Consider the following 19,668-nt stretch of genomic DNA (forward strand, 5'->3'; position numbering starts at 1 on the left):
CCCAGGCCTTGCTCAAGTACTTGCACCTTTAGGAGGAAAACTCATCCAAAATGCAAAAAACTGGGAATATATTACCAAAGACAAATGGGTTTTAAACATTGTTTCCCCTCACTCCCAACCCTAAGTGGATGGCCAAACCTCCCCCCAAACCAGTGGGCGGAGGCCCAAAAGCAAGTACTTTCTCTCCTCAGCATCAAGGCTATTTAATCTGTCCCAGCAGAACTAAGGGGACAAGGCTTTTATTCAAGACTGTTCCTGGTTCCCAGAAAATAAAACTCCTGGCGTCCTATCTTGGATTTATCTATTCTCAACACCTTTCTGGTGGTTCCAAAATTCAAAATGCTAACTCGCCAACAGCTGCTTCCTATGCTAGCTAAGAATGCCTGGGTTGGCAACCCTAGACTTAAAAGAAGTTTACCTGCACATCCCCATAAGGGAATCTTGCAGGAAATACCTTCGCTTCAGGGCAGGCTCTATGCACTATCTGTTCTCTGCACTTCCATTTCGCTTATCTACTGTGCCCAGGGTATTCACAAAGTGCCTAGCTCCAGCCATTGCATTTTGCAGGCAGAGAAGTATTCAGATTTACCCATACTTGGATGATTGCCTGATTCAGGCGGAAAGTCAGGACTTGCTACAACAGCACCTGGCATTTGTAAAGAGACTTCTAACTTCACTGGGGTACACCATCAATGAAAAGAAATCACACCTAGTACCCTGCTAACAGATTGTATTCCTGCGAGCAAGCTTGAACACAACTTCCCTGGGAGCAAGCTTGAACACAACTTCCCAGATGGAATTCCTCACTCCAGAGAAACAAATTTATTTGACAACTTACTTCAACCTACTGGCCACAAAAACCCAGCTATCTGCAAGGAAAATACTGCAAGCTCTGGGGCTCATGGCCTCTTGCATTCTGTTAATTCCATCTGCAAGACTGCATATGAGGAAACTTCAATGGTATCTAAAAAGTCTATGGTATCGACATTCTCAGGACCTGGAAACAATAATCCCTATCATTCCGTGTCCAAGGGCAGAGTTCCTTTGGTGGGCAGAGGCCTGCAACCACAACAAGGGACTCTCTTTCACTCTAGCCCTTGCCGCCCAAACCCTAACAGCAGACTCATCAGACTATGCATGGGGAGCTCACATGGCAGGGCAGTGTATTCAGGGCAAATGGAACCCAAAGCAGATGCACCTGCATATTAATCAAAAAGAAATGGTAGCTGTACAGAATGCTCTGACAGCCTTCAAAGGCCTTATTCTTCCAGGACAACTATTGGTAAAGGCAGACAACACCACAGTTATGTGGTACATAAACAAGCAGGGGGAACACATTCCTACCCACTCTGCAGACTAGCCAAGCCATGGCTCTGTGGAACACAACCTTGAGCAACCAAATGCACCTGCAAGCTCAATTCTTGCCAGGCAAACTAAATTCACTAGCAGATGACTTAAGCAGAAATCTCATGGACCCACAAGAATGGAAACTGGAACCCAAAATATTCAAGCTTTTCGGGAACAGATGGGGGACACCAGAGGTGGACCTGTTTGGAAGAAGCGACAGCATCCAACACAGAAGTCCCAAGACTCTGGTATTCAGGCCGGCTGAGTGTTACCTGCAGGCAGATAACCCAAATGTGATGACTGCAACAGTGAAACATGAAGAACATCGTGAAGGGTAGGGGAAAGTTTAGAAAGTTACAGGAAAACTTTAAACAGTACCTGAGTAAAAAGAAAATCCCAACACTAGACAAAAAACCTCAAGATTGAGCTCAGATGACTCACTTGTAGCTACAATGGCAGCAAACGAGATGTGAGGGGATGGAAGAGAGAGGGGCATTATGGGTAGGACAGGAGCTCAGTTTCGGCACCATAGCTTGGATACGGCCAGCTCGCCACCGATGTCGTTGCCTATAACTACAGGTTGAAGATCAAATGAAGACAACGTCAGATTCTATGAGGTGTCTTGGCTGCAGGGGAGCTGAGAAGAGGCTGCTGAAATGTATCCAGGAGGGCAGCCAGAACAAAATGAACAGCTGATGGATTACGAGACTCCATCTGGAGGAGCTCATAATACCTTTTCTAAATGTCAGAGACTTGAAAACAATCCCACTTAAACTCCATCATGCAGGCAACAGTATTCCCCAAAGGAGAGTTCCACCAAAGGAGGATCTGGACTAACAGAATCCTGTTCCTCCGAACCACAGTCCAAGGGAAAGAGATTTGACAAGAGTAAGCCAGGAACTCTTCCCCAGAGTCCAGATCCTCATCTGAAGATTCTAGTTCCCTTGGGTCTTTAAGAGGAAAAGAAGACCACAGAGGACCAGGCACTGACACCCCTTGAGAAGGCTTTAAAGTCATTAAAGCACTAAACAACCCCTGGGTAAAATCCTGTCATTTGCACTGGGGATCCTTAACTACAGGGAAGTATGCTTGGTTTTCTGTTTCTTTTTCTGTGGAATGTCCACTTAAAAACACCATCACAGGATCAGACCCCTGTGACATTCAATAAGCGTAGTAGGGATTTCCTCCATAACAAAGATCTGAGGAATCCCCCTCAGTTCCTCAGATATAACCAGCCAAAGTTCCACCTCAACGTCAGGAGCAGACGTTTGTAAAGTCTCCAAGGACGTGTGTGAAGTCAGGTCTATGCTGACCTCCGACAGGGCCGGTGCAGAGGAGTTTGAGGCAACTACAGGACAATCCTCTGGGCTTTCACTAGCCTTGACAGGGACGTCTAAGGGAAGTTGGACAGCAGCCATATTAAACCTAAGTTTTTTGGCTTTTTTTCTTGGCAGATGCTGACCCTCTGGATGGGAAGACTCCACCACAGAACCTTGAGCAAACAGCTTAGGACATTGGTTTTCAAGGTAAATAGATAAAGAGAGATGATTACGTAGGGTCTTACGGACAAAACCTACCAGATGGAACACAGTCAAGCACGCAAACAGAAAAGACACTGGTTATGGGGAATCTGCCTCCTACACTGCCATTTTCCCTCTTTCTGGATGACATAAACCCAGAAGCACTAAATAAAAAATAAAGATAAATAAGAAACCCTAATGGGGCACTTATCTGAAACATGGCACGGTAAAGAGTGTTCAAACCCATGTTCAACAAGGGCATTTGGACTGGTGGCAAAGCAGTTCTGAGTGTGTGCATTTGTACATCACTTTTACATTCTATGCCTTGCATGGTGAGCATATGTGTGAAGTACAACTCCTGTAAGTACTAAAGGCTTTGGTATACTGGCATGACGTTGGGCTATCCTTGGCAAGAGATCCCTTAGATAATTATGAACACTGCAACAATGATACAGAAGGACATCCTTTGGTACAGAAAAAGTGAATTTCATAGAAGCAGTGCTGAAAGAATATGCAGATTATTCCCCAAGGTACAATAAATGTACTAGACTGGAGAGAAATTACATTTCATATGACCATGTGTATTTAATTGAATGCCTTGACACAAACACTCTAACTACTTCAGCTCACATACAGATAAAAACATAAAAAAGCAGGGTAAAAATCAATCCACATGGAATCCTGCAGGAACCAGAGGGTATTCCTTTGGAAGTTTGGCAAATGAGAGGGAAGATCTGGAAGGTTTTATTTATTTAAAATTGAGGCGTGGAGTACTAGCATCTAGGAAAAACAAACTGTTGCAGCAGTATTACCCACATAGGGAAAATTTCAGAACCAGCTTCATATAGATTCATTTCAAATTTAAACCAGGATTACAAAAAGTCTGGGTCTACACTAGCTAAAAGAATGGCAAAGGTGTTACAAAAACTGACAAATATGGATCAACGTGGGAGGCATCCATCTGACAATAGTAGAACAATGCTGATCCAGAGGGAAGCGCAGTGTAAGTAATTGCAACTATGACAGATGTGTCTTGATGCAGAGAAAGTATGCAATAGAGTCAGCTGAGGTTCTAGAAGTATGGCAGTGGTAGTTATGCACCCTAACAGAATAACAGCCTTAATACAGAGAATATATGAAGGGTCAGAGGTGCAAATTAAGGTGGGAGGGGTTTCTCTTTAAGAAGCTGTGTTTGACCTGAAGGAACAAGCAGGTATTTCCTCTTTCCACTTTATTTAATTTATATTTACATACATTAGCAAATATCACACCAGACTTTCTGGTTGCTGTTGTGCTTGCACCAGGTGCTCCTTGGCCATCCCAGTGATCTCTCCAGGTCTAGTCTGGAAATTTAGGACGTACCCTAGAACAGACTTTTTGTGGACTTGCACACACCTTCCTTCTCATCACAAATTAAATTTATTTTTTATTTTATTTACTTTAAATAAATAAACAATTTAAATCAAGGAGTTCTCCTCACCATGTGAACATACAGCAGCTTAAAGGGCAAAAAATGTGGATTCCTGTAGCAGCTCCCTATATTCAAAAAAGGAAATGGGGTAGATACTTAACCCACTCACTCCCTTTTGCAGTGGTCAGCAAATGCTCTCAACATGTGTACAATTAAACCTCTCCACCAAAACCACTGGTCTGAGGGTGATACGGTAGTTTTAAAATGTTCTACCCAACAACACTTCAACAGGCCAGCAGGTCTGCAATGAAATTAGCACCTCTGTCAATATTTCTCTAATAGAAAATACTATTCTAGACATTTTCATCAGGGTATTTGCCACCTTCTCTGCTTCAGTGGAAGACATATCTACCACTGTTGAGCATCTATCTAGTAGCATAATCAATGATCAAGACGACAGGTTTCTTATCTATGAAGCGTTGGATACTAAACAGGTCTAACAATGTTCATAGCTACCTTCTGAAATACATCGTCAATAAAAGGTAAAGGCACCAAAGCAGCTTTGCTTTGTCTCTTGCCTTGCCAGCCTTTTGCCACTGCCCATAGCCTTGCAATACCGACAACAGATCCTGCTTTATGTCCATAAGGCTTGCAAATGTAAGTATTGCGAGCTATGGCCATAAGTGCCTGGCAGTAGGCCAAAGGTAATACCAGCTGCTGTACTACTGCTCCCTCTAGTCATCCTTGACGGAATATACCCCTGTTTGAGCACCACAAGCCTCCATAGCTACCTCCCGCAAACTCTGTAAAGAAAGGTCTGCTAGCAAAGTCTACCTTATCTCCTCCATTGTAACCTTCCCCAGTTCCCTTTTCAAAGTAATTCTAGAACCTTCTGCCACTGCTGTCCCAAATTCATGCTCACTACTGCCACCTCCCTCGGTCTCTCCTTAAAGTAACCCCTTACAAGGGAAGCCGGTACACTTAAATTACTGTGACTCGGTTCCCAGCTCTCTGCTACATAACAAAATCCCCATCCCCCACAGAGTAGCCACATTGTTAGCCCCAGTTGAAGCTGTGGGCCTCAGCTGGGTCTCTCCATCAAATGTCCCCACGTGTTTGCCTCCATGTCTGACTGCAAGCACAAACAAGGTATTGCTTTGTCAGAATCACTCCCCATTATGGCACCTACTGGTATCTTCTCAAACATAACTATCTGCTTGCTCCCTTGCCTCCTTCCCATTGTAGACTAACACTGGCCAAAAATGCCTGAACAATTTTCTCTCTCTATCTCAAGTTCTTAAATGAAGTAGACTACTCAGGGAAGTACTGTTCTTTAAAACACTGCAGGATTAACAATGGTCATGTTAGAGTCTGTGATCTTCTTTGTGAATGGTCTCTTTCCCCTCCACCAGGATAGGATAGGACAGGTACAGCTGTTATCTCTAGACAACCCACCACTGTCATGATGCTCTCCCAGGTTGCTGCTTCCTAACATCTTTGTTTCCATTTCCACCTCAGTGGAAAACACAATAGGCTATTAGGTTTATCTTAAATCAGCTAACCCAAAGACCTTGGCATTTACTATAAAGCATGGCTTCCCCCTTTACCTCTTAAACCTCCCCCATTGGCTCCCTTATACACACATGCTATGCTGGGTAACCCATTTCTATGCAACTGCAACCTCCTAAACAGACAGAGATACCCTTTCCTCTGCATCTCCTCAGCAGTGTTAGAAAATCTCAATGGGACACACAAAGGGGAAAGATGATGACATTTTTCTTCCTCCTAAATTTTGTTCACAAGTATTCACCATTTACAACTGGCACTATTACATCATTCTAGTTTGCAAGTCTGGCACTGACAGCAGTTAAGGAACACTACCTGAACTGCCATTTGACAGCAACTGTGATAAACTTAGCACGTTATCTTTGAAAGAGTCAGCTCAGACTGAAATGGGAAGTGAAAGAGACAGACAAAGATGAAAGTAAGACAATGGTTACGGCAAACTGTGAGTCCCACACTGAGGATGATCTCCAGGCTGTACATCCTAAAAATACAAAACAGAAAATCTGTTTGTGTGCTGTAACCTTAATGATCACTGTTATGCCTTACTGTTATCTACAATACTGCGCGACTAGCAAAGGGAAAACCTAGAATAAGAAAGAAGTTATGTCAGACAAGGACAATGGAAAATGAAGACCAAAGTTTAAATTGTACTTTCAGTGTTACTGCTCCTATCTCCATCACACTAGAGGAAAATATTCCAACCCAGCCATTCAGTAAAGTTACCTGTTCTGCTTCTTCTTTACTCATGGCAAGTGCCAGCTGAAGCTGCAGTTCCTCTTCTCCACTACTCTGAGGCCAAGCCTGGTCCTGCTCACCATGTTGACTGAGGCTGGGTGCTGACGCTGCAAGTGAAAACAGATATACCAATTAAAAATAAAATGCACTCTATAAATCAGAGAAATAACAGCCCCTTTGTCAGCAAAACCAACACCACCACCATTCAGAAAACCAGAAAAGAGGTCAATTAAAGCAGCATGAAAGTTGAGAACACACTAAACAAATGCAGTGATTGCCAGATCTATGGATATGACTGTACCATGACAGAACACACAATATGGAGAAGATAAAGTTAGAGCCTACCATTATGGCAAACCTTCAAGTGAAGATCTCAAAAGACCACTCAAGAGTATTACAGCCTAGTGGGAAATACCACCCAGTAAATCCTCTATAAAACAGCCTAATAAAATCTGACAGTACTGATACCAAAAGCAGCTTCATATTCTCTCTGCGTTTTTTCTCCAAGTAGTAACCTGTAAAAGTGAAACAGGTCTGACACACTAAGAGGTACAAGCCAACAATCAGGAAACTAAAGTAAACGTCCTGAACTGGAGCAAATAGTGGATAATGTACATGTGTGGTGTGCGTGTGCGTGTGTAGCCCCTTGAATCTAAGCTTCCATCACACAACTGTCTGCAAGCACTACCTTTTTCCTGATGTTGTGCTTACAGAGAAAAGTCTCAGCCACTGCAAACACTGGTAGCTCATGAGCAGAGCTAGAGACCTAAACAAAGGGCCTGAAGAGTAGTAGCATGTGTGAAGACTGCTGACGTCCTAGAAATCAGTTTTGCATTTGGTACAGCAATATACATTTGATGGAGACATTTGCACAGCACAGTGTTCACAACATGTATGTCTAGCTAACTACACTGAGGCAAAAGTTTCACTCATCCATTCCCTTTTGTTAACAGAGTAAGTCCCAAAACACTAAAAAGCTGTTTCAATTGAAGACCCAATGTGGTACTTCAAATAAACTAAGAAAAATCCATCCAGAGCACCAGGTACAATCTCCTGCTGATGTATCCAGAGGGGTGCACTTCCACTGCAGAAATGTACAGCCTTTTGGGTAGAGAAGGTTATTGAAGCTACTATTGATAGGAATAGTAAAGGATTGAGCTTACTTGACAATACTTTGTGGTGCTCATCAACGATGATCAACTCAAACGCAGTGCATCCAAAGGTGTTAAGGCATGACTACATACTGCAGCCAAAGAGCACGACATGAAGCAACTGAAAAGTTTGAACTACATGAGTTTTTAAGATAGGCTGGACTTATTTACTTGAACATCTAAGCTGCACAGCTAACACAATACGGATGCACACACCTACTCACCCACTTGACAGCCTAAGCTGCTCTGAAAATCATTGCCATAAATACTGTTGAAAAAAGGTCAGAAAGCAAGTGTATCGTTAAAGTCTGAAACTACTTGTTTCCTATTATTGCTGACATTTTCAGTCTCTTGGTTGAATATACTACTTATCCATCTCCAAACCTTTACGTACTAAAATTATGTGTACGTGTTCATCTTCTATCTCATGCTGTCTCAGTTTATTGATACAAGTGCATAATTTTTTTTTTCACAAATGGTGCACATCCATGCAGTACAATTCATAAAGGATCAAAACGATACAGCTATAAATATTTTGCATCTGAAACCAGCTCTTTGGCAAATAAAGTTATGTTGCATACTTCCATATATTCAGGGGTGATGGTGCATGAGAGCAGCATTTTCTGTGGGTACTTGTTTATGAAATGCTGGCAATGAAGCACTCAGTATGTAGTAGTTTGACAGGCATCAACCTGTTGCTTACATTTTTTTTTCTTCAAAGTGAAGAAGTGAAGACCAATCTTCCCTCCCACAAGATAAAGTTGACGGGTGTGTCAGATCAGCTAACTACAGTTCTGTGCTACATCTCATTTTATACTAACTTCAGTTGGGGGGGAACCATAAGAATACCTTACAGATGCAGTGCATCTGTGTGTTTACATTCTCCTGCCCTTAAGCCGTCCAATTACTTCAGTAACTGAATTTCACTTGCTCGCTAATGGTGGATAGAGTGATATTTGCAGCCAACAAGAATAATCAAATATTGAGTCTGCTTTCTACGGCTTTAGTTAATAATGATCCTATCCAAGGGAAATGTAATTTTTCTTTCGCATCTGTTGTACATGGATGATTCTTTTGCCTACCTAAAATATATTTTTTTCTGCAATATATAAAGAATCACTTCAAATGTGGATAGGTTTTACGCAGAAAGAAAAAGAACATAGCACTTTATATAACTGAAAAAGAGACATGACAATATAGCACAAAATTAAATGACAGCTGACCAAAGGGAGACATATAACAAACATCACAGCTAAAGTATGGAGGAGAAAATGGATTGGAGAACACTGTGCAGGGATAAAAGGAAAGAATTATGAAAAATGCACAATCAAATAGAGAAAACAAGTAAATTGTGAGGGCAGACTGCTGAGGTGGAAATAACAGTGTATAAGAGGATAAGATGCCGATTCCACCATCAGGAGAATGTGGTTTGTAGATTAATGCCACCTAATCACATTAGACCATCAAATGCCTTTGAAAATGGCTTAAAATGTAGATAATGACAATGAGCAGTCAGGGTGTAATGCACACAAGCTATAAACACCATCATCACAAGCTTTAGACATCATACAGTAGAATCAAAGAACTGCATTCTCTGGAACACATTAAATGAGCTATAGGAAGTAGATGGGTTGAGAATTAGACTGTACTGAAATAAAGGTAAAAAGGACAAAACAGACATGCCCATTAAATGGAATACTGTAGCAGAGGTGAAAGACAAAGGTTAGTGTGCATATCTACGACCATAATGATCACTCCCATTAAGCAAGGGAGGCTAACAAAGCAATACACAAAGGTACAGCAAACATATTAACAGTGTCACAAATGTGGAAGGAGGTAATATAAGGAAATTATGAATGGCCATGTACACCTATGCTTACAGACCAGGCTGTCAAAGATAGGGGAGGAAGCCACATAATTTAAAAAGGCACAACAGAAGACATTGCAAAGTCAAATGAGTGCTAGGCATAAGAGGATTTATTTGTTCATTTTTTTGTGACCAGGAAAAGCCCGACGGGATAAAACCCATTTTCAGAGGAGGCCCAGACATTTAAGTTACACATGACGCACATTTAGAACTGCACGGTAAAACATCTGTACATGAGCTTATTTACATGATTTTTAAATATAACTTACAAAAACAAATTTTAACACAAAAAAGAGAAATTAACATACTGACTAATTACTGAATAGAAAAACAAACAAAAAAAACAACAATAGTTAATGAACTTATAGCATGATGGCTGCAGGGAAAAGATCAAACTGGGGTGTTTTTGAAGTTAGTAATTTATAGACGGACAAGAAGTAATGCAGCTTAAAAGTTAAGAGATATGAAAAGAGAAATTATGGAAATGCCATAAAACTTACTGAAACTGCTTGAACTGGGGCAGAGCTAACTGATAGTTCGTAGAAATACAGGGTACCTACCTGAGTCTCCACATTCACTATCGTTTGTTCTTATATCAGTTTACTCTGTTACCCGATTGTTTCCAGCCCCCCTCGTAAGAGCAACTAACAGGGTCTCTGACCACTTCACTCCCCACCCTGCCCCCAAATCTCACCCACCCCCAGTGATCCTACCTTTATTACACACGCAAACACCTCCCATCTTCCAACAGCCAACCACGGCACTAAACCCAACACTACCTCCTCCATCTTCCCACTACTATCCCTCCTCCTCAGCTAACATGTACATGCATACCATACCTATGCTCACTGCATGCACTCTCTCCTTGTATATCTTACATCCTACCAAAACTCCATCATTCCCCCTCTCAACCCCTACCACTGTACTACTAATCACACCACCACTCATGTCTCACCCTCACTCAGCTCCCCTCCCACCAACTCAAGAACCATCCCTAAGCACCCCCAACATATTCTATCAACTATATTACTCAAACAAAAAGCATCCCTTCAACTTAATGTAGTTACCCTCCCACCATACCTATTACCCACAGAGCACAATCATAATGTTTCCCTAATAAACAAACATTCAAAAAACTGAGAAAACTAATAACCTCATGCATATCAAAACTAGTCCTAAGTGGAGACATCCACCCCAACCCTGGCCCCACCATCTCCAACCTCACTCCTCATAATCGGACTAGAAACCACTTCTCCCAAACCACAGCCAATAGAAAGCCAAGTGACCACCTTCTACTAAGCCTAAATATTACAAGTATGTCCAACAAGGTCCAAGAACTCCATGCCACCATAGACTTGTACTCCCCAGATATAGTCATCCTGACAGAAACCTGGCTAAAACCTCACATTACCAGTGAACAAATCTTCCCTACTGGTTACAGCATACTAACAGTATACCAGCTAAACAAGAAAGGAGGCGGTATAGCTATAATATCTAAACAACATCTAAACATCCAGATCCAACTAGTCCAGTCGCCAACCAGGATAAATAAAAACTCCAACAAGCACACTACCCTGGATTGGATACTAGTCAGTAAGAGCCCCCAGTCATATATAGCAGGCTGCTTATTAGATAGCCTCAGTGATCACTCCCCAACATTCCTACTCAAAAAACACCTATACCAAGTTAAACCAGTCATCTACCATCAAATACGTAAAAAACTAAACTTTAACCCACTCACATTCATCTCATCCCTCAAAGAATGTAACTGGCATCTTCTAATGTACCTCAGTCTTGATGATGCAGTTGAATTTTTTAATACTACCTTCCTGAGCATCCTTAATTACCACACCCCCATAAGACTTTCCAGAACCAAAGCACAACCCTTCCCATGGCTACAGAAAACCAACAAGTCAGAAATGAAAAACAGGGATAAGGCTTGGGAGCACTGGCGCAAAACCAAAACCCCCTCAACTAGACAGAAATTCCTAGAACTACACAATAAATCAAAAAGCTAATAAAACAGAACAAATTCCAATACTACCAGTCTGCCCTAGAGTCCTCCCAACACAACTCCAAACAATTCTAGTCCTCCATAAACTCCAACCTGCACCCAGGTAAAGTCAGTACCCCTCCTCCTAACATCCCCCACTCCTCCGAAAATATGGCTACCTCATTCAACACACACTTCACACAAACCATACTATCACTAGCTAGACAACAAAACCCCTCCTCCCCTCCAACCCACACCTTCAACTAGTCATCTCCCCACTGTCTTCTCTTTTTCTCTTGTTCCTACCTCCAACATAAAAAAAACTCTTAACTAAACTTAAGCCCACCAAATTAGCAGCAGACAACCGCCCAAGTGAATACCTACAAATCGCAGCTGATGCTCTAGCCTACCCAGTATCCATCTTGATTAACCGATCTCTGTCAGAAAGTTACATTCCCACACTACGGAAAGTATCACATACAAGTCCCCTCCACAAAGGCGGCCCCTCCACAGAACTAACCAATTACCGCCCCATAGCTATTCCCTCTCCACTTTCCAAACTACTAGAGAGATGCATTCACTCTCAGGTCTCAGACTACCTCCTTACTAACAACCTCCTTTCCAATACTCAGCATGGTTTCCAACCAAACCATAGCACCACCACTGCCTTACTCCCCTTTACTAACACTATCCTTCAGCATAAAACAATGGCCATCTCTCCTCTGCTACTTTCCTAGACCTACCAAAAGCATTCAACATGGTCCCACACAAACAACTCATCTCTGTCCTCAATAACCTATCCTTCTCTCAATCAGTCACCAACTGGTTTCAGAGTTACCTGTCTGACCGCCAACAATCTGTTGTATGGCAGAATGACATACCTCCCCAACTACCTGTCTCTATAGGGGTTTCCCTAAGGATCCATCCTTGGACCCTTACTCTTCTCTATTTTCACCAATAATCTAGCCTCTGCTACCAAACATGGAACACTCATACAATACGCAGATGACTCAACCATCATCTGCTCAGCACAGTCCCTACCCAAACTGCAAAAAGTCACACAGGAAGCCTTTTCCTCTGTTGAAACTTGATGCCCAATTAATACTCAACCCAAACAAAACTAAACTACTCATCTTCCAACCCAAACATACTCAAAACAACTCTCACTTCAACATCACAGCAAAAGACAACACCACTATACACCCAACAGAACACACCAAACTGCTAGGAGTTGAAATAGATAAACTAAAATTTGACATTCACATATTCATAACCATAAAAAAGTCCACAAAAAACTAGGAGCATTACACAGAAATAAGCAACTTCTCACCAAAGCAGCAAAGATTTTAGTAGCAAATTCCCACCTTATCTCCACCCTACTTTATGCCTCTCAAATACATACCAACCTAAGGCAATCCAAAGACCTGCTAAAATCGCCAAATTCAGTATAGGGACATTTTACCGTAGTCAGGCCTGGGAGATGAACCATTCACAGGTTAGTTGTTTGCATCAGAAACATAAGTGCCAAAACAGGGATGAATTTCCGGTTTGCCATACAATTGTCCAAGTTGCACCTGAACTAGATTAGGGAGCCTGTTCCACAGATGGGGTAGTCTCTGGGATACATACCTATCATTCCAGCAGGTCCTATTTACATCACAGGCGAGGCTTAAGTCTTTAGAATGGGTAATTTCGGTACTGTTTGTTTTGTGGATATGCAGGAGGACCATCAGAGTGGGGTCTGACAATGCCCTGCATGCCAAGTAGAGACCTCCCCTCAAAAGCCTGTAGGAGACAGAATACAGGGATAGGGCCTTGAGTTGGTCTGCATAGGACACATTACTTATGTCCTATATTCTTTTAGTGAGGAACCTCTGTGGACATTCCAGTCATTGGATATGCCTGGTTAGGTACATACCAAAGGGGGCATTGTACTCAAAGATAGGTCTGATGAATGCGGAATACAATGGAACAATGACTTCCTTGGACTTAAATGCCATACCTTTGTTTATAAGTTGCTCAACACCGAATGACTCCCTTACCATTGTAGACACGTGATGATCAAAGGCTAGATTACTATATGTGTGTGTGTCCCTAAGTTCTGACTACTGGGTCAACTCTAAGGGGTGTGTTGTCAATATGATAGTCACCAGGGATGGACGACTTCCCAAAGGATACTTTTATGCATTTCTTGGCATTTAGTTTTAGTCTATGACTTTGACACCAGTAGTTTGCCTGCGTAAGTGTGAGATTCAATGACAGCTCCTAATTTGCAATCATCTGCAAATTTAGTCAGCCAGAGACCACTGACATTGGGCCTTGACTTCTGAGAAGTTAATGCCAAAAAGGAGCGGTCCAAGGACTGATCCCGGAGGGACTCCACTTGTGACTGGCCTCTTTGCAGAGTTGGACTTCCCAGTTCCAACGTCATGAGTCCTGTCTGTGAGCCAGCTGACTATCCACTGGGTGACATACGGGTTTGTACCTAACCTCTTAGGTTTGTCAACAATTACTAAGTGGGGTATCGTGTCAAATGCCTTGGCCAGGTCAAGGTTGGCACTGTTAACTATTCTGCCCTCATCCACTGCTTTGGTGACATTCTCAAAGTAGTTAATCAGGTTGAGTGGGCATAATCTGCCCTTTACAAAACTAAACTGGGTTGGGTCCAGTGTCTGGAGGTTTACTATATCTCTATAGCTCATCTCCATGATAATTCTTTCCATGGCTTTACATACAAGACTAGTGAGACTTATGGGTCTGTAGTTTCCAGGGTCTGTAGATGGCCCACCTCTGTGCAGAGGGATAATTGTTGTCTTTCTCCATTCATGAGGCACAAAGCCTGTTTGGAGGCTACAGTTAAACAGTAATTCCAGAGGCCCCGACAGATCATGTTTCATGCTATTTAGAAGGCATCCTGGGATACTGTCTGGGCCCACTGATGCAGTGATCTTGGTCTTAGAGAGAGCATTAAAGACATATTCCCTAGTGATAGGAGGGGGAGTTATATTTGATGACATTTCCTGAGGAAAGGTTGAGGGGGAGAGGGGAGCAAAGTTGGAGCTGAATTTATCAGCCAGGAGGTTTGCTATATCTTCTGGCTCAGTACAGGTGGTTCCATTTACAATGAGCTCTGCACACAACTGTGTATTGCCTTTGAGGTAGCAGACATAGCTAAAGAATGCTTTGTGGTTGTCCTTGGCCTGGGAGGCCAAACCTACCTCAAATTTGGTATTGGTAGACTTTATTTGTCCTCCGAGTTGTTTAGTTTAATTACAGTACTTTTATCCTGGGTGCTGTACTTCCTAATTTTTGCCATGATTTTCTTCCTCCTGTTACACAGCCATTTGATTCTGTGATTCCACCAAGGTAGCTTGTTTTTTTAAGTTAGTTCTGTACTTCTTCCTGGTGGGTACATCTGCCTCTATGCAGCTATTAACATGCTTATACAAGGTTTCTGTGAATAGTTCGCAATGGCAGATGTGTTCTCAGGATTTATAGTGGCTTGAAATTTTGTCAGGTTCGCACTTAATAGCAGGAGGTTCACTTAATAGTGGAGTTACAAATACAGCTATAGACCCAGATGTTTGTAATAAAGATACTATGTACTACACAGAGGTCTTTGGCTTTACTAGTTATAAACTAGACAATAGGATAAAAGACATGGAGGGCAGAAGTGGCTACTGCACCAGTGATCACTCAAACATTCACTGTTATAAGTTTACTTACACAACTCTACTACTTTCTTCATACTGATCACTGCTGCAGTAAACTTGGCTATATTGGTAGACTACAACAGTTTACTAAATTTAGAGGTGGAAGAAGAAGAGCCTAGGACCCTCTGGTGAATTGTCCTAGCAATGCCCGATTTGGACCTTAAGAAGGAATCAAGCTTGTAATGCTTTCTAAAAGTATGTACACAGGATGAAGTTGCTGCTTCTAAAATAATTCTAGAATCTAAACCCTTTTAAGAAGCCACAGATGACACCAAGGCCCTGGTAGAGTGGGCCTTGACCCTCCCCATAAACAGTTTTGTTATGGCAAGTAAAGGAATGGCCTTGGACAACCATTTGACAATGGTTTGTTTTGACAGAGGTTGTCCCTTCTTAACTTCACAAGAAATGAACAAATGATCTGAAGATTTAACTGTACTTTCATGTCACTGTTGCAGTATTCCTCTGGGATTCCCTGCCTAGGGCAGCCTGACGTCCTGCCAGTATACTAAAGCCTTAGATTGCTTTAAGGAATGTCATATGTCACACATTCTCCTCGCGTACCATAAGGCATAAAGGTGATGCCTGGATGTACCATCCCTCAGAACTTCTTTGATGCAATTCTGAATGCCATCTCTCGATCGTCAGTCTGAATGTCTACGTTCCTCTGCTGGTTTCCGAGCAGTTGTAGAAACAGCTCTATTGGGGTTTCTTTTTCTCTTGTCTATTGGTTGCTTCCTGGATTTCATGTCATCCAAGAAGGGTAAATGCCAGCTTGGGAGACAGATTCCCCATAAAGACTACCATTTACAGTGTTTGTTTTGCCTGGGCACCTCTCACAACGATATGCCCTGTACAATCTTTCAGGCTTTGTACCAAAGACTCTGAAACATAGGCTTTCTTCCTTAGCATTCTATCTTGTGAATCAGCAACTTAAGCTCCTCGCTAAAGATATTATGGAAGGAACTTCCCACCCCGATGGTCAGCCGTCAGGCAAGAAGGTTAAGAAACCTAAGCTGGAATCTTCCGCTGTCCAGCATCTGCCAGACGTTTCCCTCCAGAGGTTAGTGAGTGCCTGGAGGTTTGCCTGGCTTTATCAGATTCCTCTGCTGTGACCAGGTTGGGAGCCAGTGGGATCCAGCTTTAAGCACATCCAATGCAGCTTTGCAGAGGTCTGTTTCAGACGTTCATGGGGAACCACTGTTGATCATTTTGGAGGGGCATAGGGGTGTTGCTCAGATGTTAGTTAGGAAAGAACTCCCTACTACTGTTACTGAATGCTGGCCTGGGTCACAGCCTTCCAAGTTTTACAGGGCAGATGTCCCATTAAAGAAACAAACAAACAAAAAAAAACTTAACATGTTTCTCCTGCCCCTAGGGATCCACAGAATGCGTGCCTGACCTTCACTCAGGATTTATTCAGTGGTTTGATGCCATTGGAACCTCCTCAGGGGGTTTCTGTTCCAGCTCCCCCTTGGTCCTCAACTCCACTTAGAAGACCCAGGGAACATGACTCCTCTGAGGAGAAGCTGGATTCTGCAGAGGAACCCCTTGCTTACTCTTCTCAAATTCCTTCTCCTTTGGATTATGGGTCAGAGGAATCTAGGAGTCCTGATACTCCCTTTGAAGAAATTTCTTTTGGCGACACCATCTCCAAGATGATGGAGTTCTTTTTAATAGGATTGTCCTCAGGTCTCTGAGATCCATAAGAACTACTATGAGATGTTGCAGATGGAATCTCCTAAACCTTCTGATATTCTTTCTGTTTTGGCTGCTTTGTTGGATGCGTTTTCTAATGCCTCTAAAGTTCCGGATTCTCAGCCACCTGCTCCCAAGAACCTTGAGAGGTTTTATAGGATGCCTGAGGACTAATTTTTTGTACAAGTGTCCTGCTGTTGACCTTTCAATGGTGTCTGTGGCCTCTGATAAGCCCTCTCAATTGCTTCATTCACCAAAGTTACTGCCTTCTGCTAAAGACAGCATCCACGGAAAGGCAAGGTAAGAAGGTTCACACCTCTGCTACCTTGGCCTTTAGGGCTATTATCAGACCCATACGTCCAGGTATGTGCTGGCTCTCATCTCAGGCTTGTCAGGTTGTTTCTGATCTTCCAGACTCTGGGGTAAAACATCTGCTCTTTCCCTGTTAGAAACTTCTTCAAAGGTGGTTCGTCATTCTATCAAGTGTAGTTATGATGCAGCAGATGCTTCTTCTATGGCTGCTGCATTTGGGTCAATGCTGAGGAGGTATTCTTGGCTTTGACTTCAACCACTACCTAATGATAAAGGTTAAGTTGATGGATGCCCCCTCTTGATAATAACACCTGTTTGAGGAAGCTGCTGCTGGTTTAAGTCCCTTCAGATAAGGGGGAGGCTTTACAGCAACTCAAACATTTTGTTCGTTTCTCCTGTTCCTAAATTTCAGAGAAACTACCCTAAGCCAGCCTTTGTTTGCGGGCAGTCTCGCCCTCTTCTTAAGAGCAAAATGGGTGGCAAGTGCACTCCTCCTGCTAAGGCTACTCAGACTTCAGGGACTCAGAAGTCTTCCTTTCCAGACAAATCAGGTGCTGTCTGACTATCCGTTTCTTCCTAGTTACATTCTTCTATCACTCTCCCCCCCCACCAATTTGGCTTCAGATTACTCAAGATTCATGTGTTATGTCCATTATTCATCAGGGATATTATCATGGTGTGGAAATCCTGTCCCCCTTTTATGGGCATTCCTCTGTCCCCTCAGGAACAACTCTCCTTTTCCCCAAGAGGTGTTCGAGATCTTTTGAATCAAGGTACTATTCAAGACATGCATGTGTCCCAAAGGGGGAAAGTACAGTTGTGTACACTTACCATAAACTTAGATGTTCGAGTGTATTCACTGTTGCAGTCATTACATTTGGGGTAATCTGCTGGCAGGTTGCCCTCAGTCAGCCTGATTAACAAAGTCTTGGGTCCTGCGTCTGTTGCTGTCCCTTCTTCCATAACATCAGGTCGTCAGGGGTATAAAACATGCAGCCAACGCCATTACATCAGTTTTTCTTGCCCCAGATGTCAGGTGCCCCCCAAATGGGGAGCAAAATATATATATATGGATACAATTTAAAACACAAAAAAATATACCTCCAAATAAAAGCAAATACACCAAAAAGGCTTTTAAGCATAGTAAAAGAAAGTAGAGGTATAATAAGAGAAAACCAGGGGGCTGGAGGGTGGGTAACCAGGACTGCAACGGTGAATGCACTCGAACATCTACATAACCAGGGGGCTGGAGGGTGGGTAACCAGGACTGCAACGGTGAATGCACTCGAACATCTACATTTATGGCAAGTGTACACAACTGTACTATGTTCTTAGTGTTTCACTCTTGCAGTCATTACATTTGGGTAGATTCCCAAAGCTATGGTTGGGAGGATGGATTTATACAGCATTATGAGCAGCTATAAGGCCCTGCAGGACAGCAGTGGCAAAGCCAGCTCTGGATTTAGAGAAGACAGGTAAAAGGTAATGTTTGGTGAACGTATGACGTGAGCTCCAGATAGCAGCTTCTAGACAGTCTCTGGTAGGAACCCCTCTGAGAAAAGCTGCAGAAGTAGATGCAGCCCTGGTGGAATGAGATCTGATCCCCTTGGGGATAGGTTTACCACGGTGCATATAGCAGAAACAAATACAATGGCTTATCCATTTGGAAATGGTCTGCTTTGAAATAGCCTTTCCCTCTGCCCCTGCAGCAAATGCCACCAGCAGTTGTTCAGATTTTCTTAGAGATTTTGTCCTGTTTAAGTAAAATCTAAGTTGTCTGTATACATCCAATGAATGCAGAATCCGCTCACCCTTGTTCTGTGGATTGGGAAAGTTGGCAGATGGTCTGATTAAGAGCCACACTGGATACCACCATAGGCATGAAAGGTGGACTGGTCTTGAGAGACATCCTGTCCACATGAAAAATAATGAAAGGCTCCACTCCATAAGAGCCTGCAATTCAGAAATCCTTCTAGCTGAAGTGACTGTTAAAATGAAAGCTGTTTTCCAGGAGAGAAATTTTAGGTCTGCAGTAGCAGCTGGCTCAAAAGAAGAAACAGTGAGTTTTTCCAAAACAAAATTGAGGTCCCATGCATGGGTTGGCACTCTCCTGGGAGGTCTTAAGTTTCTGGCCCCTCTGAGATACTGCTTTAGCAGAGGATGAGAGAAGAGAGGAGGTTATGTGTTGTAATGAGCTGAAATGGCAGAGGCATGGATTTTTATGGAAGAAAAACATAGGCCCCTGTGAAGCATCTCAGTTAAGTATTGTAGAATCTGAGGAATATTGGACATTGCTGTGCTTATTCCTTGTGACTGGTTCCAGGCACAGAATCTTTTCCATTTGTCAGCATAAGATTT

At 42.7% G+C, this 19,668-nt stretch overlaps 1 protein-coding gene across 6 annotated transcripts in view; it reads right to left on the reverse strand.

The window, feature by feature from the left end:
- EPN1 (epsin 1) overlaps positions 1-19,668 on the reverse strand; it is a 1,407,891-nt gene that overhangs the window by 901,772 nt on the left and 486,451 nt on the right. For all 6 annotated transcript variants that reach the window (XM_044080699.1, XM_044080709.1, XM_044080717.1 and 3 more), the window contains exon 4: positions 6,568-6,686. In XM_044080699.1, the coding sequence (XP_043936634.1) occupies positions 6,568-6,686 (119 nt within the window). The remainder of the gene's footprint in view (positions 1-6,567; positions 6,687-19,668) is intronic.

This window comes from Protopterus annectens, chromosome 1.part1 (assembly GCF_019279795.1).
Source record: "Protopterus annectens isolate FY-2018-M chromosome 1.part1, PAN1.0, whole genome shotgun sequence".
Classification (NCBI taxonomy): domain Eukaryota; kingdom Metazoa; phylum Chordata; order Ceratodontiformes; family Protopteridae; genus Protopterus; species Protopterus annectens.